The 25,758-nt window shown below is 39.3% G+C and overlaps 1 protein-coding gene across 14 annotated transcripts in view; it reads left to right on the top strand.

The window, feature by feature from the left end:
* MIPOL1 (mirror-image polydactyly 1) overlaps nt 1–25,758 on the top strand; it is a 195,513-nt gene that overhangs the window by 240 nt on the left and 169,515 nt on the right. For 4 of the 14 annotated variants that reach the window (XR_008466249.1, XM_054200334.1, XM_054200342.1 and 1 more), the window contains exon 1: nt 4,314–4,815. The exons of 1 other annotated variant lie outside the window; for it this stretch is intronic. Coding sequence is in view for 4 of the 13 variants with exons in the window: in XM_054200334.1 (XP_054056309.1) it covers nt 4,670–4,815 (146 nt within the window). In the remaining 9 variants the exon portion in view is untranslated. 9 more of the 14 variants (XM_054200336.1, XM_054200335.1, XM_054200339.1 and 6 more) reach the window with 7 other exon arrangements.

Genomic DNA, 25,758 nt, shown 5'->3' with positions numbered 1-25,758 from the left:
GCAGGTTGGGCCCCACGCTGCAGCCTTTAGTAGCCGGCGGGCAGAGGGCGGCCGCGGGGAGGGCCCGGGCTCGCAGCTGCTGGCGATTACGGCGCAGAAGATGGAGCCCTTCCTGATCGCTTCCAGCCGGGAAGAGCTGGGGCGGCCGGCGCTGGGATCGCCCTCGCTGGGGCGGGGAGGCAAGGCTTGGCGGCCTGTCAGCGAGCTGACGGGGGAAAGGCCTGTCGTCTCCTCGGGCTTGTGCCGTTTACTCCTCGCTTGGGAGACGGTGCCACACAGCACGCATTTGCAGCCCTGCTGCCCACCGCCACTGGGACCCAGCCAACACCCGCAGATCCCCTGGTGATCCGCTTCTAGGAAGGGTCAGTAGTGCCGTTTGGCCACTGGCTGTCTTTCTTTTACTGGCATACTGTTCTTTTAAAACCTTTAGACTTTGGTTCCAGCTCTTTGGTGTTCAAAGGACACGGGTATTTTGTCACATGGAGAGTTGCTATTGCATGTGTTACGCGCACCTATTGGCCCGTGAAATAAAGTAAATGAAACGGTGCCAGGGCACGGGCTGGAGCGCTGGGACACAGTCAGTGCTATTGCTGACAGTCCTCAACATTGTTTTCACCAAGGCCAAACCGTGCTTTTCCAGAAGATGCCAGGGTACAACGTGGGGGACAGTATGGGCTCATCCCCAGAGGCAGCACCAATGAAGGGGAAGTCAGTTCAGCTATGTGGATGCAGAACGCACAAGGAAGTTTATTCTCAGGGCCAGCGAACAGGCATAGATCCTTTCTGTTTACTAGTACATGGTCTTTTTGACTTAGAGCCAGATTCAAAATGATGCTTAGGTTAATAAATTACAGCTTTAGCACTTAATCAACAACTGAATACCTAAATGTTTCTATGGATATGGAGCCTGCAAAAGTTGGGAGCAGATGCAGTATTGCAGGTGGTCTTTTATTTTCTCTGCTGTATCACTGACCCTGCTCTACTAGTGAAACCCCTGGATTACCAACATCTAGCTGCAAAGATTTTTTCCTTGTCTCCACTTCTCTTCCGCCTAGCATTGAAACACCGGGGTTTCTCATACTCTTCTCTCTATCCTCCTTTTGCACGTAGCCCACAGCCTCTAGTAGCCTCTTTCTTACCCTGAGGGAAGGCTTGTCCACTCTGAGCTTGGCCTTTGCTTCTTTTCTAACAATCAGGGGTACATACAAGCTCAATTACATTGGTTTCAGGGAGAAAACAGAGCTACTGTTGATCTCAAGGGCACGTTTATTAGAGTTAAGAAGACGGATTTAAGGAAATGGCTCTTGAATAAGGTACTAGACTTTGTTTAACCAGTCACATGGATAATTTGGGATTAATTTTATTTTTTTTTTTGTTTTCTTGCTAACAGCCCTAGAGCATTAACACAGACAAGATATTCATTTTGAATCAGAAATCCTTCACATTATCTTCAAAGTGATTCTGAATTCTGAATACCATGTGTGATCTCAAGCATCTTGAAATAGAACTAGGAGGCTAGATTTGCTGTCACCTCTTCAAAAGAGAAGGAAAAGAAAGGTAGCTTTTACATCCTTATTTTTTAACTTCTCTCCCCTGAAAAAAAGACAGACTGCCGTTGCCTTACAAGGGCATCAGCTTATGCTAAACGCAAGGTATAGATAATTTGTAACTAGGTGCATTTATGTATTCCTGCAACACAGCTATCAAAGGCAAATGTTGGTACCTAGTTCTTTCTCTATTCCTTAAGAAACATATTAAGTTGGATCTGTTTCTTTTGTCTGAACAGTATATTTATGCACTATTTTCCGTGTCTCAGATAGGTATTCAACTGCAGTCTGCTGTCTATATACATTTTAGTTTAGTAAGAGAGGGGCTTCCATATGTTCATTTAAAGCCTCTGAGGTAGTGACTTTAAGGTAAAGGCACAGTGAGTTTTAGGCACACCAGAGGCATTGTACTAAAGTTGGGATGTTATGACTCTGACTCTAGGAATATATGTAGCACAGCAGAGTTGAAGAGAAGATATGCTGGTTTTCCTTGCCCTCCAGCCCTGAAAAGGTACCTTTAAGGTACAAGAGAAATCTGCATTTGTTATAATAATACCACATCTTTCCCTCAAGGAAAAGGGAAAAAGTTGAGGATAAAGTCCATTGTGAAGAAAGGCATACTTGACTGCTATAAAAGTGAAGATGGAAATACCTAAAGTTGATAGACAGGAAAAAATAGCATTCCGATGGATGGAATTCACATAATCAAAGAGATTAATTAATAAATGAAAAAAAAATATTTAAATAAAAGACAAAGTATATTTTAGATTGGGATTAAAATGCCGTTATTTATTTCATAGAGGCAGAAAGCAGTCCAGTAAGAAACAATTTGTTTCAGAGAGTGTTGTGAGAGAGTTCTCAGATCACAGCTCTCCAGATTGGATGGATGGAAATACAAAGGTTACTATTATGCTGTTGGTGAGAAAATAATGTAAACCTATTAGAAACAAGATTATCTCGTTTAACTGTCCACCTCATTCAGAACCTTTTTTTCTACCAACAAAACCACAGTAATTTTTACAGGAGGAGCATTACGAGAAGGAAGGATCCTGCAACAGCCTACAGGTGGGTTTTGTGCATAAGGTTCTGAAACTGAAGCGTTTTCATTCCCATTACAGGCATTTCTGGGAATCATTCATCAAACCTTTCCAAACACGTTTTCCTGTTTTGAGAATGGATTGCAGGTGCCATAGTATTTGGAAGCAAAATCTTCATAAAAGTGTCTTTGGAAAAGCATTTTCATGCAGTTGTTAATACTGTTCTGGTATGTTTGTTTACAGAGTGCCTGGGAGTATTTTGGGATAAGTTAGCAACAAATGTTGCTAACTGAATAGAGGTTCCACACTTGAAAAGAAATGTAGCCTTTGGTAATTTAGTACAAAGATTAGAGAAGAACAGTGTTTTTATTGCTACTGAAAAGTAGGGGAACACAGGAAAGACTTGGAGACGTGTTAATAAAGTGTTAAGACTGAGACCATAATTTCAAAAGAAGAATAATATTCAGCTATAAAAATCAGTTATATAATTTGCATGGATCAGCAAATAAACAGTAACTTGAATTCTTTGATCTATGTATGAGCAGAGTGGGGATTGCTGTGGGAATACAGAATAACTCCCTTAAATTAATAAACATCGAATGTGCTGACCTTTAAGTAATTAAAATCTCAACTTCAATGTTTCATTAACATTTGCATTAGATCCCTTGGTTTGGCTCTTTGAGACTGCTGCTCAATAAATATAGCAGGATCATCAAGTCTCCAGTGTTCTGTATCATCAAAAAGCAGATGCTGAAACATCACTACTTTTTTGTTCCGGAGATCCCTGCGCAATGTTCCCTTTGATGCAAATAGCAAATCTAGTGTTAAGGCGGACTTGCTGCAGTAGTTCAACAGTAAACAGAATTTGGAGTTGATCAGAGGGTGATGAAAATGGTTGCTCAGATTTGTTTTCTGCAGGAGGTGTCACTGCAACAAAAAAAGAAGGTTTACATGAAAAAAAAAATGAAAAAAGAGTGCTCAGAGGGTGCATAATTTACATAGAATATGTTTACAGAATAGCATAACACCTACTCCTTAAAAAAAACCCCAAACTCTGATATTGTTAAGAAAATGTTAAGTTCATCTCACAGTATTCAAACTCCAAATCTGTTCACCTCAACACAAATAAATTCTCCTGCTGAAAGCCTCTTTTATGGATTGCACATCTCTCCTCCTCCATCCACCCCTCCCTAGTGCCCCGCAAAGGGCCACCTGCAGGGTGGTTTCCCAAAGCACCTCTAAGCTTAGCCCCATTTTCATACGGCCCCTTCCCAAACCAGTACATTTGGGCCACTACCTTCTCCTCCTTAATAGCCCTGGCAGGGTTTGTCTCTCCATTTGTGATCGCTATATCTCTCAGTAGGGAACACCGCGCCTGGGGCAGCGTCCAGCGCGAACCCCCCAAAAAGGAAACGACCTTTCCCTGTGCGGGGGCGCGGCGGGCAGGGCAGACGCCCGCAAACCAGCCCCTCAAACTCCCGCACCGGCAGCTCCCCGCCGGGTCCCGTTCCCCCCCTCATTGTTGCCCTTGTGCCGCCTCTTCCCCCCGCGGGGCCGCGCCGCCCCCGAGCCCCGCCTTCGGGCCGTGGCACCGCCGCTGCGCGCTCCCGCCTGCCCGCCTCTCCTCCCGCCCCGGCCGCAGGGCCCGCCCGCTCCCGGGCTTTGTTGAGGAGGCGGCGGCGGTGCGGGGCCGCACGCCGGCAGCGGGGGAGGAGCGCGCAGGTAACGGGCTGTCGGGGCGCTTCCCTCGGCGGCCGCGGCCCGGGGAGGCCATGGCTGCCCAGCGGCTCTCGGGTTTGAACTTGGCCCGTCTCCCGCGGCGGGGCTGGGAGACGGTGTTGGTAGGGGCCGCTCTGCCCTCAGCGCCTCCCCGCCGTCGAGCGGCCCTGCCCGGCATCCTCCTCGCCTCTCCCGCCTCTGGGGCCGGGCCGCCGCCGGGCCCTTGCTCCGCTTACCGGCCGCGTGGGCCGTGGCAGCCCCTTGCCTGGATCCCCGTTACTTCTCTCGGCCCCGGTCGCCGCCGGGCGGCCCCCGGCTCTGCAGCTGGAGAGAGAGGGAAGCGAGTTTCCCGTGCGGGGATGGGCGATGTGGAGTTTCAGAGGCTGTCAGGGCAGCGGGGAGGGAAGGACGGACAGACGGAAGGACGGACAGGCTGCCGCCACCGCCTCCCGGGAGCGGGGGGCAGCGCTTGGAGAATCTGTGGTGAAACCCCTCCCGAGCAGATTCAGGAGGTCAGTGCTGGGTTTTTAGTGTCAGGTGAGAATAGGGTGTGAAGGGTAGTCTGAATAGTAATATAGTAAAGAAAAAAATAAACAAACAAGAAAACAACACACCAAAACCCCTGCCAAAATAAAGTTTGCAGTCTGTGCTTTTTATTATTATTATTATTATTATTATTATTATTATTGCACATTTATGACTTTCAAGAAAGATACTTAGGGAGTCTCAATGAACTGTATACCTCAGCTTCTAATATAAGTAAGTTTCATACTTAACCCAGTTTCTTGTTGTGTTGTAAAGGTCTGTTTCATTTGAGGAAAAAGTCTATGGCTTCTCAGTGTGAGCAGTTTGGAGGAAAAGCATTCAGTATGTGTACACAGAGGCCTGTTGTGTCTGAGACAGCACACGCTTCGATATTTGCCTATGGAACAGTTGGAGATGTAGGAGTTTGCTGAGCCTGAGTTTGGGAATTCGAAGTGCCCTGCAGCAGCATAGTGTCTTTTTCAATATGTCAGCAAGTTCTAACTACTGTTAGAACAGCCTTAAGTCGCTGTGCTTTAGTTGGACCAGTTAACCACAGAGGTGGGCTTCTGGCTCAGCAGATCTCAGAGCTGCAGATTCTGGATGTTGTGGGACCTGTAGGTGTTAGGGAAACTCAGTGATGTGCTTCCCTTATTCTTGCACCTGTCCTTGAGCTTCTATCCTTCTCCAGTTTTGCTCTGGGAATATACAACTTTGGTTCAACCTGAAACCACCTGTTTTGGATTATTTGCTTATTTGAATAAGTTATGGTACTAACTTTAATATCTTCTGAGGTTTAACAAGAATTAAAACTAAGTCGTAACAGTCAAAGTAAACATGCTATTTTATGTGGTGGTTCTGTTTTTGTTTTGTTTTTAAGTAAGCAAAATGTACATGACAAGGTCCTTCAGAAGTATTAGGTGTGAGACTGAGCTGTGTACACCAGTGAGGTACCATTGGCATGATGGCTATGAGCTCTTCTGCCCATCACCGATACAGGGATAGCAAATGAAACTTTAAAAATCTGTTAGCCAGTTTTCATGTGATAACTAATTAGACTTCTTGCCTTGTTTTGTTTTGTTTATGGATTCACTTCATTTCATTGGTTTGCCCCTTTTGGAGAGGGAAATGTTACTTTTGTTCTTTGCATTCTCTTATTCTGTCTCTCTGCTTGTTAGAAGTCATTCTATATGATGATAAATTAGAAAAGCACTATTATGGTGTTACCCTCTTCTTGACCAGTAAGAAACAAAACAATTGTCAAGCTTGCTATTTCTCTTGCAGCGAGGCAAACCCAACACGTTGTATTACTGGCAGAAATAGGAGTATGGTGCTGATGCCCTGTGGCCCAGATCTAGCTTTTTGCAGTTTGTGGGGGTTTTAGTTTTTGAAGGTGCCTAGGTTAGTAAAAGCATAAGGAAGTTTTCAGAGCTTGCTGGAAAGTGTTAGGGGATGAGGGAAAGTATGGATTTGGTAATTCACTGTGGAATGAATTATTAAATTATTCGCTAGAATTGAAAGCAAGAAGGCGCAAGTGAGCTGCGGGTGAAGGGGGAGACGGTCCCGCCTATTGATCACAGTTTTGTGTAAAATCAGTCATGTGAACTTGAGAGATATCCTAATGAATCTTTTTGCTACCACCTTTTAAAATTTCTAGACTGTCAAACATATGGTAGAGTAGATGCTGCACATTAGTGGCAGCATGCAGATGTTCACTTTAGTGCAAATCTCCCAAATCTATGCAGAGGCTTCTCTTCACTTTTACATCTGTTACCCTATAAGGGCAATAGATGTTTTGAAACTGAATTTTAAAACAACTAACCAACCCTTCTGGGCTGCAGTCCATTACCCTGTAGTTAAATCTGTTAATATTGCAACTGGCAGATGTTTCTGAAAGTACAAGTGCTGGCTTTTGCTTTCTTGTTTTAAAGGAAGACAGTTTTGAAGGGGTAATTAATAGAAACAGTACCAAACCCTGATTTGCAGAACAGATACAGGTGTGGAAAGAACTAGTGTGTATGCTCATTTGCGAGGATGAATCTCTGCTGCTTTGAGCCACTAATTTTTTAAGTGTTAGGATGGTTGTCATGCTCCCTGCTAGCCTCATGAGCCATGGTACAGAAACTGTAACAGCAGGCTTCTGTTTTCCACAGTGATTCTAGATGTAGACTTTTGTCTGTTAAGGACAGGTTAAAATGCAAACTGGCAGTTTCTGCAGAGTACTGGCTTTTGGTATATTAAAGAATGTTATGTATTTGAATTTTGAACATATTTTATATGAAATATTTCTGGGATTGATTTTGGATTTTCATAGTATCAATGAATCAATATTTTTTTGGAATTATTCATATATGTTAGTTACAACTCTCTCAAATAAATGGAATTTCTTGAGCCTTCTTGTATGAAGTGTGGAACAGGCACTGCTTATCTGTCCCAAGCTCAAGTAACAGGGACATAATCACTTAAATTGAATGCCAGTGGATAGCTAGCATAATGCAGTATGTGTTGCTTATGGGTTTCCTCTGTATGTTACTGAACACCAACTACATGTGAAAATGGCTCGTTTTGTTTACTGTGCACCATTACATTTGTCTGAGCCTTGTCACAGACGTCAGATTTCTTTCATGCTTTTCAGAGGTATTAAAACTCAGTGGTTCAGTTAATTATTTTGAAAGTGTTTTTTATTTTGAAAGATAGAGTTGTGGCACGTGTGACCTGGGGTCAACTTTATATTGGCCACCAGAATATGTGTACAGTTTGTTTTGTTTTCTTTCTTTGTTTACCAGTGCTTTTCTGTTACAGGCATGTAAAAGGAGTTTATCAGGTCAGGTGCCTAGTGGGAGGTTATTTGTATGCGTGCTGTGAGTTCAAAGTGATACTTGTGCACCACGTGACTTGCAGGGATGCTTCTGTGGGTTCTGGAGTAGGGAAGGGGATGAAGGACTGAGTAGGGCCATGAGCAACTCCCGGCTGTTTGCTTTGTTGAGATATATTCTAGAAACTAATATTGAAAAAGGCATATAATTCTGTTGGCGGCTTTAAGTGTAGTTAAAATTGTTCTCAATATGTTGCTCTCAGTTTTATCAGGGAATAAAATACATGAGAGTGTTTCATAGTATCTTTTCCATGTTAAGAGGAAGTCAAGACAGTATATATGGTATCATTTTACTCAGTATCGCTTGCTAGAGTAGCAAACCAAGGAATAGATCCAACTTGCCTTTAAGTAAACGGCAAATTCCCATCCATCACAGCAGCATGGGATTACACTGTGGGTTTGGAAGAAATAATTGGTAATGAGTTCAGCTCCTGGAGGGCATTAATTTTTGCACCATGAAATCCATAGTAAATTGAGTTAAGGAGATCCACATAACATGCTGGTAGACAAATGTTATCCTTTCTGTCCTTTTATTTAAATCTGTTGAAGACAGATTTCGATCTTTAAGTTATACGTTCATTTAAATAGTAATATTACAGCTAGCTATCCACTAATATAAATGTTAAGTGTGAAATAAATTAGAAAAATCTAATCAGGTTCAGTAAGGTAGTATTAGGACAAAGAAGGATTAAAATGCTCAGTTATTGATTAAGTCTTTGGAGGGAGGCGGTAGGAGTTCCTGGCAGCATTTGTGGAATGAGAGCAGGGTTGTGTCTGAACTGAAACTGTTCTGAAAATGCTGTATGATGCTCCACTGTGAGAGAATTCAACATGGGATCAAAGAATGCTTTACTTGAAGTAAAACCCTGATTTTTTTTTAATGGTGTTTTTGAAATGTATGAATCTAGTAATTTATGTTGACTTGTGCTTTAGCTTATAAATAAAAATATCCACTCGCAAAGAGAGTATTTAGTGCTGAAGATTTGCTTTGTGGTTGTGTGTGTGTATGAACCGGAACTAGAAATTGTAATTAGTTGGCAACTTAACAAATGAATAGTACTAAGCTTAGATTGGCTTGGAGAACAGGAATAGGGCTTTCTGAGGCATGGCATTTGATATGTATGTAAATGAAAAAATATTAAAATATTTCTTTTTGCCAGAGCACTTACACAATTAAAAATATCATTGTGCATTGTTTCAGTTTTTAATGCACAAAGTTAAATACATGTACAAATCTTTGTATTGTGAACATTGATTTTTTTTTTTTTTTTTTTTAGATGTCCTTGGCTTGTTTCCTTTGGGAGTAATCAGCTCTGCTTTAGCTTTCTTTCATTACACCATTTCCAAATGTATGTACTTGACACGCACCTCCTTCCTTTGTTAATTCTAATGTATCAACAGGTGAGGAACTGGAACTATTCTTAGCACTTACATGTTACATCTAGTAGGAAATAAAACTCCAATTTGTACTATGTTTTTGTTGGGGTTTTTCATGTGTATTATAACTTTAACTTAATTTTAGAATCTTAATTGACTGCCAAAAAGATAAGCCTAGTTACCAAGGAAAATAGTAACTCAGCTTGTAGCTGAGTGTAGTTAGAGAACTGAGAATACTAATTGAGCATAATTAGAAAGTTATCCTAAGACATTCCAGTGGCCACTTCAATGCTATTGAAAGAAGTTATACAAAAATAAGTGTGATCTCTTTTAAGCGTTTATTTTTCTCAATAATGGTATGATACATAGTTGTATATTTCTTTAAAAACATCTAGTCTTGTTAGACAGATTGGATGGTGAAACATGAAGGAGATACATACTGAATGCAGTGTCCTGTCTCGATATTGTCATTTAATGCTTGCGGTAGTTGCATAAATTCTACCTACCCTATGATAAAGTTATTAGTATTGATAAAATAAAGTTTCAAGTATCAGTATAATAGTTTAATAAAGTTATTAGTATTACTTTTAGAAAGGCACAGTTCCATTTTCTCAAGTACAGTTCTTAATTTCAAATTTGATTTATAGTTGGCGTTGCTTTCAGATTCTGTTTCTCAATGTGTTGTCCTTGTGGTTCATGTTCAAGTAAATAAAATTTCAGGTTCTGTAGGATTTTGCAACTCAACATAGGTGAGTATGTGTTAACTTGGTTATGTAAACTTTTAGATACAAGCATGAGAAACAAAGCAGTATTTTTTCGTCATGTTTTTCTATAGTGTGCTTTTATGTGTGCACTGAAAGAGGCAGTTTTTCCATTTTCTGTTGTAGCAGAAAATTAGGATGTGGTTTTCCTTGTCTGAAGTTTGATATAAGCACTGTGTGACCAATTTGTTCCTTGGTACCTTCCTTGTAATGGGGAAAATGGCACTATGAAACATCCACCATGACTTTAAGGTTTGTTGAATGTTTTGTAGCTCTTTTTGTAGAGCTACAAAAATGTGTTCTGATTTTGATTTTCTTTATTACAAATATGAGTGATACAGGTAGTATCATAGACATTCATTTGCTCAGTGTAATAAAATTAGGGCGATCAAATACTCAGATACAAATTTAAATCTGTTTTCACAGACGCTAGATGACTTTTTTCCACTCTTTTTTTGTTTTTTCTTTTTTCCCATCTGCTAGTTGTCAGGATACCATGAGCTTGCTGCCAGTGTAACCAGTTTAAGACAGAATAAAAATTAGTCTTGAAGTAGTTAAATATCTCAGTTCCCATGATCTATATCCAAAGAAAAACAAACAGTGTTTAATAAGTCTGTATTCTTGGATCTGTTTGTAATGGTATTTGTTTTCATTAGACCACAGGAATCTTGAAGTTAAACTTTTCTCTTTGCACCTGACTATGTATGATGAAAAAGGATGTAGTTCCACACCTATATCCTTCTCAAGTGTAACCTGCATTGATATCATTGTTCCTTAAAGAGACACCAGCAACTCCATAGTTCTGCTCAGTTGTGTTTTAAAATGCATTTTTATTAAAATTTTAATTTAGCAAGTGAAAAGCCACCTTCAAGGTTTAAATTTTGCTTTTCCTTCAAGTTAAAATAAGATTTAAAAAAAGGCAATATCCTTTCTGGTTTTATTCTTATTCTGTGGTGTTATGCAAGTTCATTGTAGGAGATTTTGTCCATTAGTCTCTTCAACTGTCATTTTAGGGGGACAAGCTAAATTGGGAAAACTGAACCTCAGGAGAAACTGCATGAATTTCCTGCTGTCCTTGTTCACCAGTTCTCCCTGCCTTGTAGGATGTCCCGTAGTGCCTGGGTTTTATTACTCCGTGCTCCATTCCTGCCTTCTTGCTGTTGGTTGTTTCCAGGTGTTCCTGGCTAAATTATTCTCATCTTTTCCTACGTATAGGTACAGTGTGAGCGTGGGATGTGGGTATTTCTGTGGTTTTCTTACCCTGATCCCATTGTTCTTGTACCTGCAACAGTACTGAGCCCTACTTAGCTGCCTTCAACTCGGTGATGAGTATGGGGCAGGGTGTTTAAAGAAAAGACGTGGGGAGGAGTTGGGGAGCTCACCGTCCTTTTCTTGCACTGTCTCTTGTCTTGCACGAGGTCTGAAGTTAGCTGCTGCTCTTGCTCGGCACACCTTGGAGAACAGAACTGGGATGACTGGTCAGCTGTTTTTTGCCCCTTGCCAACTAGATGTCGTGGCTGCTATCTAATTTCTCAGCTGTTGCCCTACAGCCACCACTGTAACCCTCTTCAAAATGAGCTCAGGTAACTACCTGAACTGCTCCTCTGAAGTGATAGCACGGCTGCTGCTTTTGCTGCTTTCTGTTCCGGCTTCTCTTCTGCAGCCTGAGGTCAACAGGGCTGAGCTGATGGGCACAGAGGGTCCTGGGGAGGAAAAGACACTGCTCTTTCTCACTGCCAAACATGAGTTGAAGGCAGGGTAGGGTTAGTAAGGCAAGGGTTAAATGCCTCAATTTGAGAAATGCTGCATATGACAGCAGTAGCCAAATTAATCTTTAAAGTTACACATACTATAGCTGCATGAGCTGCAGTTGCTACAGTGCAGAAATACCCTTGAAAACTGATGGCAGTCTCCTACTGAATTTTTTTTCTTCCGTATATTTGAGGAATCCCATTTTTTAAGGAAAAAAAAAAGACCACCTCTAATGCTTTAAATTGTGCAGATATTATGCAATTAATTTCCAGTAATTTTTCTGTGTTATCTGTGTTTTGTTATTTGCTTGCTTTAAGAAGGAATGATAAAGCTGTACATCTGGATTGGGACTGTATAGTATGCTGCTTCTTGTAGAAAAATTGTGGTTCTTTAGAACAGTTTTTAAGATACATTTTGCAAATGTTAAAGGATAATGAAAGATTTCCTATACATGCAACTGTTCCCTCCTAGCATGTGTGAGTGCCTATGTTCTGACTGTTGGGTGTCTTGTCTTTTTTTTTTTTTTTTTTCTGAAGCAGTAATGTTTTCTGAATATTCTGATCTCATTAGCAAACATAGATGTGAAATAGCTGCTGAGATTTTAATTTTTTTCCCCACCAGCTCTTCGCATGGGCATACAGGCTTGCAAACCGGTAGATGGAGCCCTGTGCCAACAGCCAGCCTTCAGTAGGCTGGTAAGAGAACCTGCAGCCTCTCTACCCAGAGAGCCAGGCAGGAGAAGCTTCTGTACCTGTAATATGTTTTATTCATATGTAATAAATGAACACCGTTTTAAAATTAAATGCCTAGTATTAGCTGTGCAAATCAAGGCAGTGACCATGTGCTGAGACGCTTAGGGCCAGTTTCATGTTGTTCCTGGGGGGCAGGTGATTGGGTGAAATAGCCTGATCTGTTCTAAAGTGCTGTGAGCTTGTCTGATAGGCCAAGTGTTTTCCCTTTTCAGTTAATTTCTGAATCAACTGCTTGTCGTTGGGCAAGTCTTGGTTGAGAGCATCGAAAACAGGGCCTGTGGGAAGCTCTTAAGAAAAATATGGAGCAAAATAATTTGCTTTTAAAATTTAAGTTTGGGGATTTGGTTTTGTATTTTTGTTTCTCACTAATGCCAGCTGCTGATCCTTTTGAAACTACCTTTTCGAGTATTGAAATTTTTCAAATAGTGCAGTTCATAAATTCAAAATCAGCAGTAGCTAATTTTGCGTATTCCACATTTTGCACAGTGTGTGTCCACACCCTCAGCCCAGTGTTACGCAGTTCAACCAACTGATATATGGACTTGTTTTATTGACATCTGTGTAGGCTGCTTGTAAAACTGTGAAGAATGTGCAAGTTGCAAACAACTTCCTTTAGTAGTAAGTTTACCTGATGCGGGTTTGTATGTAGACAAGTTGCTGTAGTGTGAGAACAGTTCCTAAATAGCAAGGTGCTAATTTTATTTGAAAATGTGACATAAGGTTCTTAATTTTAAAGGGAGAAAGGAGGATAATGTTTTAGAGTGAATAAGAGGTAGCAAGTTTTTATTCTTGTTGTGGGGGTTTTTTTTGTGTTTGTTTCAATAAGTATATACATGAAAAATCCGACAGATTAGGATTATTCTGTGATTGTTACAGGTACAGAATTTGTATAACATATACCCTGCGTTTCTTATTTGAAATTCTAGATGACTTAATGTTTACATTTCAAAACAGTGGGAAGGGTGTGGGTCGGTGGCATTCTTACTCTGACTAATATTTCTGTGCAATAACACTCCTGTACAGTACCTTATATCCCCAAAAAAGAAAAATTAAGTCATTCTCAAAGCCTGCAGATTTGTCTGATGACTACAAGAACACTGAGCTAAGTTGCAATCTGAAAGAATCTTCAGAAATGTGTTTCTGCCTGCTGTTCATTATGCATGTGAAACCGGCATTCAGATGTTAGGGAATAGGGTTAAAAGCGAAATTTTGAAAGCATTTGTCAAAAATAAATTATTGAGTTAGAATTCTGATGGAATGCCATCATTTGGGGTTTTTATTTGTTTTAATGGTTGGCAATCACTTTTGCTTATGGTTTGCAAAAATGAAGTTACGGATTTTCTTTAACATGGCACATAGCAAACTGTAGTACACCAGTCCTTCAAACCCAACTATTTGTTGCACTTTGGAGACGGAGTGCATTTAAAAAAACAAACACAAACCACAACTATGAACATCCTTGTGCTTTTGAGAGAGAAAAGAAAAACTGTGGGGTGGTGGGTTGACCCCAGCCAGCAGTTTAAACACTTGCACAGCTGCTCTCTGGCCGCCACCCCGGCAGGATGGGGGAGGAATAGGGAGAGCAGAAGTGAGAGAATTAATGGTTCAAGATAAAGACAGTTTAATAAGCAAAGGAAAAAGAAGAATGAAAAAAAAAAAAAACCCCAAACAAAATAAACAAACCCCAAAAAATGCAAATGAAGTCACTCACCACCTCCCACCCACAAGTGTGCCAGTGCCCAGCCATTCTCTGAGCAATAGCTGCCTGGGAAGACAAACTGCACACCCCCTTCTTGCATTACCCCAGTTCTTATTACTGAGCATGATGTTATGTGGTATAGAATATCCCTTTGGCCAGTTTGGGTCAGCTCTGTCCCTTTCTCAGATTCTCAAAGGAATGGTTACAAAATTTTAGCTCATGTTCTCCTTAAAGGAGCATTTTCTTTGAAGAGGGAGGGGGCTTTTTCAGGAAAAGTTAGCCTTCAATGAAATACAGGGTAGAGCTGGAAAGATAAAATGTCCAGAAAATGACATTCCAATGAATGTTTGCCCTTAGAAGCAAAAGAAGAGCTTAATAATCTTGTATGAAACGTGAAAGGAGTGGTAGAATCAACAAGGGTGGGTTTACTGGTCATTAAAATGTGGGAAGAAAAGACAAGCCTTCATTAAAATTGGTGTTAAAATGTTTTTTAAAAACAAAACACAGAAATACAGCCTTGCACCTGCTAGTGCATGGAAAGCATCATGAAAAGATGACTGATAACAAATGTTTTTCTGTGCTTGATGCATCAGTTGAATTTGGCAGTTGTCCTGAAGAAAGTGGAGACCACCTCTGTGTGTGTTCAGCATTCCTTATGTATCAGCACCTGATTCTTTTGGGATTTTATGTAGTGCCTGAAGCATTTAGCAGGGAAAATAGAACACATGTTGAATAGCAGAGGTGAGCTCTGATGTTTTGACTCAAGAAAGATGATAGAAATGGACAGCTAACAATTGTGAAAAGCTTTGGGAAGAATCAGAGCTTCTGGGCTCTTGTTCCATTTCTCTTCATCCAAAAGATCTCAGGTGGTAACTCAAGAAGATTAATTTCTAATTCTGATATAAGCAGAAGTAATAGATTTATCTCCTGATAGTGTAGAGTACCTCAAAGACCTATTTGATAATTGCTGTAGCATGAGATTTCATCACTGCTATAGTGTATTTTTGTTGGTTTTGTTACGCTAAGTGGGGAAGGAGATTATGGGAACAGAGCCATTTAAAGAATTGCAAAATATAGAACAAATCATCAGATTGTGCAGAGGCTTGTGATCTTCTGTATTGATCATCTATAACACAGCAACTGATTGAAAAAAGGTCTGTTGGTCTTCTGAGGTCTGAGTGGTTTCTGAGTGCAAATGGAGGGGACACCTAGACAACTGCACTTACACGCAAAACTATTTTGACTGAGCTTCTTGAACTTTTTGTGGCTTAAATTTGCATCTTACCAGCAGGACTTGTCAAAGCTTTCATATTCAGAGTTTAACATTCATTCAGACACATAAGCTCACTAGCTCTAATGCAAAGCATCTTTCAAAATGCTAATTCTCTGTGGGCAGTGAAATACATGTGGTATACACTTGCAGTCTGGCCCATGCCTAGAAACAGGCTTCCTGCTGGGCTAATTACCACTAATTGTGATACTCTTGTATAGCAGTAAGGGAAACTAGCAAGGTAAATTGGTCTAATGCTGACATTTATAGGCTAAACGGTATGGGCTGCTCTGTTCTTAGAAATATGTGTGATGTGAAATTTTAGTTCCACATAAATCAACCAACTAAGAGGGAAATTTGCCAGATAGCTAAAATGTCTTAAATGGTATGCATCTGTGACAAGTAGCCTTTTCTGAAAGTTGAATGACTTTGGTGGTGGTTTGAGTCTTATTCCCCTTTGGAAGCAGATTGTGCAAGCTTGGGAGTTGTGCTGGCTCCCTCGTTCAGCTTTGTAAATGCAGAGTGGTTCAAACTGACATTATTGCTCTTAATCCACCAATGAGCAATTTTGCCCATTACCTATATCTAAGGCACAGATTCCAGGTGGATGTCACAAAATCCCTTTTTTTCCTTATTTTTGGTTTGTAGAACAGATTTGAAACACTATCTCTAGAATAAGGACATAATAAAGCACCTCAGTAGTTCCTACAGGAACTATTTACAGTCTGACAAAGGAAGGATATTCCCATTGGAGCCTAGAACTTGCCGATGTTTTTGATACTTGTATGGTTTTTAAAATAGCATAAATTGCCTCACAAAGATTTTGATCTTATTTTACATTGTTTATATAATTGTGTCTATGTATATATTTAAAATTAGTAAATACATGCATGTATTAGGATTTGTAACTGTTTTATAGGATCTGGCCAGGTTAAAACTAGAGCTTGTGTTTTTTAATCTATCCCTAGCTATCTGTTGCAGTACCATTTCACTGTAGGACTTCCGTTGATCAGTTTTTCTTGATTGTAAAAAGCTATTGCAGAACTCTGCACCTATTTTCTTGTATAAAATCTGCTGATAATATGAAAAAGATACTACTAGAATGTTTTCCTGACTCAATTAAGAATGTATTTAATTGCTTTGATAACAGGTAAACAATTTGATATTTCTATATATGAAACTTTATATATGAACAGGGCTTAGATAAGCTAGTGTAATCACTGATTTGTTCATATCTTATAATTTTATGGTTAATTTGGGAGGTAAGAGTAATCGTTTTTGTTGTATGCTTTTGTGGACTGGATGTAAATTGATCACAGTGTTAGCATGAATTAATTATGCAAGTAAGCCGAATGACTATTTCATTATTTTATTGAAATGGCAAGAGTTTGAGAAGATCTTTTGTCTTAATAGGTTAGCCAGAACTCATTGGAAAAAGTCTTAGTATGTTTAAGGTAATGGAAAAAAATTGCTTTCAGTACATCCTACAGAGATCCTGTTTAAAACAGATGACAGTCTGTCACGTTCAGTAGCACATCAGTCATCAGATTTATTCTAATTCCTTAAGCTGAACATTTCATTCAAGCCTGTAGATTGTCTTGTCAAGCTACCAAAAGCCTCATAGCTTTTCTGTCAAGCATAGAGTTGCACCAGCAGTTCACAAATAAATGCTAAGCTGCAAAGATATTGTTTATTTTCTTTAACCTTTTATTCAGTTAACTACAGTGTTCTTTCGTGTTATTTTCTCTGTGTGCGTTTATCACAAGGTATTCGAGGGACTGCGTCCTAAACATGCCTCATCCTGACCACAGCCATTTCAGACCAAGGGCCACTCATTTTGGGATGTTTTGTTTTTACTGGTAGCAGTCTAGACCACCATGGTTATGACATTCCTCCTCTAATCACAAAGGCCCAGTGAGTGGCTTCATTTGCTGCAGACGTGAAGGAATCCCACTGTGAGTGTGCACAAGTCACTGGTGTTGCCAGTCTGGCTTTGTGCAGAGTGGCCAAGATGATGAACTTCTGCTTGCCCTGTGTGGAAAGTTGCAATTTTTCTACCGGTCCGTATAGCTGTGCCATTCTTCGTATTTATTCATCAAAATCTCTTTGGGATTTTTTTTCATGCTTTACCGTGTATGTTTGTGTACATGTGGCACAGCTGAATTGGGCATCTTGCTTTTGTTGCAGATCTGCCATTTTGGAGAAAACAAATTTTTCTTGTCATTTTTCTTCCTGACCTTCTCTAATTCTGAGCCTTTTGCTTTCCTTAAAAGAAAGCTTCTGTGTAAACCCATAGCACTCGCATACAAAGCACACTTGAGCCTGTGCGGTAGTGAGAACTTGACTTTAGAAACAGTTGACTTTCTTTAAATTCAACATACATATGTCTGAGGTAGTAAAACATTGGGGATAGTTAGTTGAAGTGATGTTAATTGATTGTGGTAAGAAAAGAAAATAAACTATTAGGCTGGTGCATTTATGTAATTTATTTAAGCCCCCAAAAATTGTTCTGTAAAGTGATTTTTCATGGACCACTGAAAAGCTCATGTCCACATTAGACTAACCTCTATGTTAAAATGCTAGCACTACAGCATTCAATATAGAGTTGTGGCTGCCCTTTAACTGGAAAAGGACTTCCTTGGTTATCTTTTTTAGCTATTAAAAAAAATAATTTTTTTTTTTTAAATCTAAGCTCTGTGTTAAAAATTTTCCAGAATCACCAACTTCAGAACTCTACTTTCTTCTTCTAATTCTTCACTGTAATTTGTGATTTCTTCTAATATGTGTTTTTCTGTTGTTTACACACAGTGCTACATTTTCATAGAATCATATAATGGTTTGGGTTGGAAGGGACCTCCCCTTCCAAAGATCATCTAGTTCCAACCCCCCTGCCATGGGTAGGGACACCTCCCACTAGACCAGGCTGCTAATCTGGTGTTTTCCTTTGTTATAAAGTCCTGTTATTTCTTTATACTGTTTTTTTGTCTGCTAAATGGCCAATATGTTCTTTCAGCAGGCTTATTCCTTGAACAGATATTCTGAAAGACACATTGTCTGTGTCTAAAAAGAAACTGTAGGGTTGAAGCCCTGTATAAAATTAAAGCCTGAGTATATATATAAAAAAAAGATTGTTAAAATGTCAAGATAATGAAAAGGCAGAAAATAAATTATACCTATTATTAATTTTGAATTGTACTCAAACATAGAAATATATAGCATAGACAAAAGCTGGTTACAGAGAGATAAAATTCAATTTTACACTAGGATAATTGTTTTATGTATTTTACATTTATTTATAAGATCAGATAAAGGCTTGGAATTCTCAATATAAATCACAGTATGGTCCTGACAAATGCCAAGGTCAGTAGATGGAAACCCCTTCACGTGCAAAACACATTACTACTGTGGGAAATACCAAGTGAATAAAATGAATCCAATAAGTACCATGTTTCCTACTATGCGCTCTTTACTTGCATTATAAATGTTAGAGCTTTGAGTATTTTTGGTTTTCAAAGGAGTAAATAGGTATTAATGCTCTCTGTCCTCCTGTATGTTACCTGTAGCCAAATTAACATGTCTTTGTTAAGAAGAGATTAATGCAAAGCTTGCTTGGGGTCTGTGGGTGAGAATGGAACTATTGCTGCAATAACATTGGAAATTAGATTGGCCCTGTTCAAACAGCCTTGCGTGTGCTGGAGAGGTAGTTGATGGTATCCAAATGCTATGTAGATGATGGAACTCATGATTTAAGAATCCATTTCTGTAATAAATTGCTTCCTATCAGGAGCATCTTATATCAGGAAGGCTTATTTTATCTAGAAGGAAATTTAACTATTTATCAGGTTTGGCGGGACAATAAAATGGATTCTAGGTCCTCATAGAGAACATATGCTGTTGATGATTTTATCCTTTAAGGAGGTAGCTCAGGTTCAGGTATCTCAGCTGACCGTCTGTGCCAGTCTGAACTGGAGGAAGAGACAACCTCTAAGTAACCAATTTGCAAGCTGAAATTTGAAATGTGTAGGCAGCTAACCAAAATGACTGCCACTCATCTTTCCACAAATATTTCATAAATAAGCTGTAACGTTCAGTGACAGGTTTTTCCATATGTAATGTATTGGAGCTGTTGAGTCCTTGAGCGATAAGAAATAAGACTTCTCGACATGAGATCCGCTTCACAAAAAGTGTTACTAGACCTGACAGGTATTTTGTCGAGCTGGACATTTTTCAGAAGCATTGACTTCCAAAACATGTCTCGATCAGCTGCCCTTATTATACAGAAGCAGTGATTTCTACGTCTGTTGCTTATTACAGACTCCAGGTTTTCTGGGCTCCTGTCAAAATACCAGTGTCTCTGAGGTCAGTAATTTGCTACTGTTAACCTGAGTTAGATCACGGCAGAGAGTACTAGCGATGAGTAGTGACACAACATCCCTAGGGTGCTGATCTGGTGTTGCTGAACAGGTCTTCTAGGTAAGCTCTGGGATTACAAGTGGTCTTTTGCTTTCTTCAGTAGTTGTAGTTTGTGAGCTTGTAACTTCTTCCGCTTCAGCAAAGGGCGGGCCACTGCGGCGGGGTCAGGATCAGCTCTTTCGTTTGTTAGGTAGGCTTCAAGGTAAAGGGTCTCGCGTACCAAATGGTTTAACAAGTATGAAGTTCTAGTATAGCGCTTGGTAAGCTTCTGCGCAGGCTGTAGCTCAGCAGCTTTCATTTGCTGGGCTGGTGATTGGATCACTGAGGTCTGCTTCTTGTGTGATCGGGCTTTCTTTCCAAACGGCAAAGATCAATTACGCTGCGGAAGGACAGATATGGAAATGCAGCTCCCTGTGAGAATAGGCTCACCATCCATTTTTTGATACAATGGGATTTCTTTCAGGATCATAATGAGGCTGTTTCTGATGCGATACAACTGTGAAAGGGCACTAGTGGACCCACCCCCCTAATTTGTTCGTGGCACCCCAACAGTATAAAAGAATGGAGCACCCATGGAGGATTCCTTTGTCATAAATGTTATGGATTAGGGTGCAATGGATATATCAAAAGACTCTTATCCTAGGATGTATAGTCAGCCAATTAAGGGTGTTTCAAGTTAGTTTTCTGCACTGCAGTGGCATAAATGTAGGGAGATATAAATATGCCTGGGAGCAAGCTTCAGCTTCTTGCTTTATGGACTCAGAATTTGATGGCAGAAAGAATAAACACAGTTGTGGGGTGTAACACTTTTTCTCACACTGTACTGAAGGTGACTGCTGTGCAGGTGTACAAGGTAACTCTAATTAAAACAGTTTCCCCTTGAAATGTAATTTTGTTCCTCCTCTTCACTATCCAGTGGTAGACTAATATTTGTCTCCAGAATGTTTTTCCAGGATCTGAAGTGGAATTACAGTATCTGAAGGTTACTAAATATTAGGCAAAAATTATAATTCTTTTCATAGTTTAAAAGTATCTTCCGTATTTCAAAAACCCTCCTAGATGTAAAATTCTTTTGGCAAACATTCAGTGTCTTACACTTATGAGAGAAAACTTACTAAAAATAGCATATGCTGTTATCATACTGAGGTTCCCTTCCAGTTGTATCTGCCCAGTAGCTTGTTTTCTACTTGGTGTAATATAAACATTTCAAATCTACCCTTAAAGTTACCAAAAAAATTAAAAATAAAATCAAACCAGATACTTTATTGAGAGCCCATTTAGTATTACACATTACACTTTCTTTCCAATAATACAGCCATTCAGTCCATTAGAGACATCAGGGAAATTAATTATCTGTACATCTGCAGTTCTTAAAAATCCCACATGTAATAAAATAACCCAGTAATGGACCTTTTTTTTAAACTGTAATGCTATTTAATACAATTCTATGTAAAAGTGACACTGTTTACTAATACCAGAATGTGAGACTGTAAATAAAAGCAAAATTTTATTCCAGTTGCTATAGAAATTCATTCAGACTAATGTTAAATGCCAGTTCTAGATAAGTTTGTAAAAATTATCTAAAGTTATCTAAAATGTTTTGAAACAAAACCATATCCCATCTGATTAAAAAGAAATAGTGATTGGAGCATGACTTTGCTAGTTGTAGGGTCTCTGGACTTCTCAAATATCTTGAGAAACAGGTTTTTAGGGAGGTGTCTATTAATGGATGTCTGAGACTAGGTGTGTTTTTTTTTTTTTTTTCAACCTGTCCTGAAAGCACTGTGCAAAACTTTTAAGTACTAAGCTACCTTTTCCTTGTGTTTAGCTTATTTTAACAAGTATCTTCAATAAAAACAAAAACTAGTCTTACACCTCAGTGAAGTTAAGTGTGATGAGTAAATTAAACTCACTTAACCCTTCTCAAGCAGGAACAACACATTGTAATAAGCTAAGTTGTGGCAAAAACTGCAACAACTTTGTAGCTCTTTTCCCAAACCAGTCTGCTTGGCAAATGCACAATCCAGCTGAAGAACTGAGTACAGTGAAATACTTCCTTTAGATAAGAAGAAAACACAAGAGGGCTGTGACTTACTTATGTAAAAACATAACTTTTTCCAAATGGAAATAGTTTTTGAGATGTTGTGGCTTTAAAGTCTTGAAGACATTTAAAGAAGAATATTGAAGACCACTATGAAAGCAGTGTCAAAGTGGCATAACTTTATCAGAAAAATGATGCCTTTTTTAACATTAAAGTCTGAACATGTTAAGATTTGCCTTTGACAGCAAGATGTTGCAAAAACACAACACTAAACCAAAGTTGTCTTTATTCATAATGTGTTTTAAGAAGTATTCCAGAGGACTTTCTCCCTTCTTTCCTCCCAGTTTGACTATGAAATAGGAAGCTATTTAGGAGTTTTTTTTCTAGTGTAATGATTAGGCAAAGAAGCCATCCTAGTGCACATACCTAACTTAGTCAGGTGCTCCTTCAACATGAAAGGGGAGGTAAGACTCTGGAGTCTACAAGTCTTGCAGCTTGACAATGTCTGAGAGTTGTTCTGAGTATTTGAACTGTTGGCCAGATTTGCCCTTTTCTTAATCTTGTGTGTTAGCTATGCCTCTGTAGCTATAAAGTCTTGATTATTTTTTTTTTTTAATTTTTACTTTCTAGTGATGCCAAGCAGTGCAATTTGTAATGCCCAGAATATCTGGCAAACAAGCCTCAAACTGTTCAGCACAATTATGTGCAAGAGAAAGCAGTCATCAAAATAAGCCTGGGTTTCAGAAGTGCCAAAGAAGAATTTTGCCTCCTTCGTCTAGTAAGTGGATTTAGAAATTCTTTGCTCCGCCCAGGAATAACTGGTGTGGGGCCAAGATTCAGCTGCTGTCTCAGCTCTTTGCAACCTCACATAATTTCTTCTTTTCACCTCTGGTGTCAAGTGTTTTGGCAATGAAAACATTAATGTAGCTTGATGAATCAAGGAATAATGAATGCAAGATATCGAAATTTGTGATGAGGTTGCAAGAAAGAAGAGAACCTCCATCTGTTTCTTTTTACAAAAAAACTGAAGAGAATAATCTTGCTGAAACTGGCTAGATAATCCTAGGTCTTGAATTTTTCCAGTATTTTTTTTTCCATTTGTCTGTGTGGAAAGAATCTGATTTTAGGGCTTAGAACACCTAATAAGAACTTTTTCTGTCAGTTGTGTAACCCTCAACTTATATGAACCTTTTTGTAGTTTATGTTCTCAGAGGAATTCTTTAAGGGTTCTTCACTGTAAATTACTTCTGTGTTTTTGGCTGAATAATGTGCTTACAAAGGGTTTTAAATGATCTTTCTTCAAAACCCAGTAAAGAAACATCTTTTAAAAAGTAAGCCTGTCCGGCTTCTTTATTCCTTGTGTTGTGGATCATTATAAATGATGACAAGATTGAGGAATGAGAACAATTTATTCAAATGTGTATTTCAAAAAAAAGCTCAACTATTTCGTTGGCTGGACAAGAACAGAAATATCAGAGCTTTCATTACAGGCTATCTCTTAGCTCTGCCTGTGCTTAAAGTTGTCCTGCACCTCTGCATTTTTTTTGAGTTTTCCACTGTTTGTAACGTGACCGTTTTAGATGGAGATTTTTCTTTTTCCACAATACTCATTTCCTTCCTACTGGGTGAAGGTGACTTTTTTTGGTAAGTTTCAGCTGAGAGAAGGTTTTGGGTATATTCCAAACTAGGGTTTAACTAGGGTTTAAGGATAAATACATTGTTTTCCCAGATGTAAACAAAAATATTGCAGTAGTTTCATTGGGAAGCCAGTATATGGTCATGTTTTGCATTGCTTTCTTAAAATTTGGCAGGGAGATGGATCTGTCAGAAATGTCTGTGATAATGTGACTGATGATCTAAACCTCGTTAGCTAATACCTCTGCCTGGCACTGATTTGGAGTCAATGGCAACTCCCCTTTAACCTTGTACCTTCCTTTGGTGCAAGAAAAGGAAGCAGTGCAACAACTCCATGGTGCTGAATGTTTGCAGGTTTAGCCTCTTTGATTTTTAGCTTCCATTTAAATTCTGGCCATTCTCAACAGACTTAATTTCACTGACTGTTCTCCAGTTCTTATTGAGTTCTGGCCCAACTCAGAATATCTGATTCTTCTCTGACGGTCCAAGACCATTTCTGGATGTGCAGCTTGCTATTTTAAATGGCACTGGCTTTCAGGTTTCTTTGATATTGCATTAAGTTTGAGAGAAGCATCTGTATTAAGTTTCTAAAAACACTAGCCTGCTAATCATACTAAATAAGCAACAGTACATAATAGGGCATGTTATATATCATACATGTTGAGCATCTTGTAAAGCACACAGCCAATGCATAGGTGCTGAATATGCTCTGAAGTGTTGTTAAGAGCGTAGCACACGTGTCCTGGAGTGTGCCATTCCCCTGTAACTCCCTCCACTTCTCATTTATAAGGAAGAAAAGGCACTATGTACTGGATCCAGTTGCTAGATTTAAAAAAAAAAAAAAAAAAATCACAAGTTGGGGAGAGACTATATGTTTATTGAGTCAAAAGTATGTTTGTGTTCACACCTGAGCAACGCTATATGTTCCAGTGCTCTTAGTGCTGTGCAAGCGTAGTTTATGGAGCAATTCTGCTTTCAGTTAAAGGATAGCTTTCTCTTCAGATAGTGATCTAAGCAAATGACAGCTTAGTTAATTCTCTTAAAAAGAACAAAACTGGCTGATCTGGAATCGGTGTGGTTTTATTTCTCTGCTCGTTTTAGCTTGTGAAATTTCAGGTGTCGCGATTCTCTTCAGCAGCTCAAATGTATGCTGTTGAATTTGAGTGCATAAATAATTTGGGGTAGATCCAGTGTGCTGGATATGTTGGTTTACAACAGCAGTAAAGGTACATTTGTGTTTTCATGCTGTTCGAAACAGTCTGACAAATACGTAACCAGTGCGACTGTGTTTCCCTGCGAGAGACCAATGGGCCCCTCTCGGTCCCCATCCACAGGACTGAGTCTTGAAAGGTTGGCACGTTTCTGACAGGCCTCTGCATGTTCAGCACTCGTGATAGTTCTTGGTCAGGCTCCAATATCCACACTGTTTGTAGTCTTTATGCTTTTTATTTTTAGAAAGTTTGCTGTCAGGAAAAATGGTGCTATTTGAAGGTACTTTGAGAAATGTAAGTTGGCTGGATAAACTGAGTTTCTCTGCTTCAGTGGGGTTTGTTGCCTCATTTTCTTCACTAAGTCCATGTTCAATCTTCCTTCTTTCTGTGAAGGCAGCAGAACAATTAAATTGGAATGCTTTTGGCAGGAGAAATATCATTTCTACTTAATGCTATTACTTATACTAGTGGTTTATGAATCTGTCACTAAGTTACTGCTTCTCATTTTTATGGGCATATAATGTTCTGTGATTTCATTTTTGCTTTTGTGGTAAAATCTAGACTAGCAACTTACTTCTGTGATAGAAAAAAATATGATTTGGGAATTTCAAGATCGTGAATATAATAGACAATGAATTTTGCAAACATAAGTTCTCTGTTTCTTTAATCATTTCCATAGTTAGCTTTGTAGCTCTTTAGTCACAGTGACTTTTTCTTAAGTTTGGGGTGTGGAGGTGTATTTTGTGGGGCTTGAGGCAAGTGCTTTCAGAAATATCTGTATCAGTAGTCCAGTTTTTGTTTATTGAAGGATGGTGTGCAAACTAGCATTTGACATTTGGTCTAATGCCACATCATCCAGTCATGTAGCAAACTGGATGAAATGGGGTTCTCGAGGCAAGTAGTCCTCAAAATGCTGCTGGTGAAGATGCTATTGGTGCACTGTTTCCTCCCGGTTGGCATTCTGCCTCTTTGCCAAGTGGATGTCTTCAGTTGAGCTTCACTGCTGGCTTTTTTTTTTTTCTTTTTTTTTTTTTTATTCCCCCTGCTCTACTGTCCTACCTTGTAAAGCAGAAAGCAACCCAGATTTTAGTGTATTATAAGAATACTAGTTCTGGTGGGTTTGTTTTATTGCAATCCTTAGAATAAT

This window comes from Rissa tridactyla, chromosome 4, assembly GCF_028500815.1.
Source record: "Rissa tridactyla isolate bRisTri1 chromosome 4, bRisTri1.patW.cur.20221130, whole genome shotgun sequence".
NCBI classification, from domain to species: Eukaryota; Metazoa; Chordata; class Aves; order Charadriiformes; family Laridae; genus Rissa; species Rissa tridactyla.
Note: the sequence above shows the minus strand (reverse complement) of the source record. Positions and strands in the feature narration are given on the sequence as shown.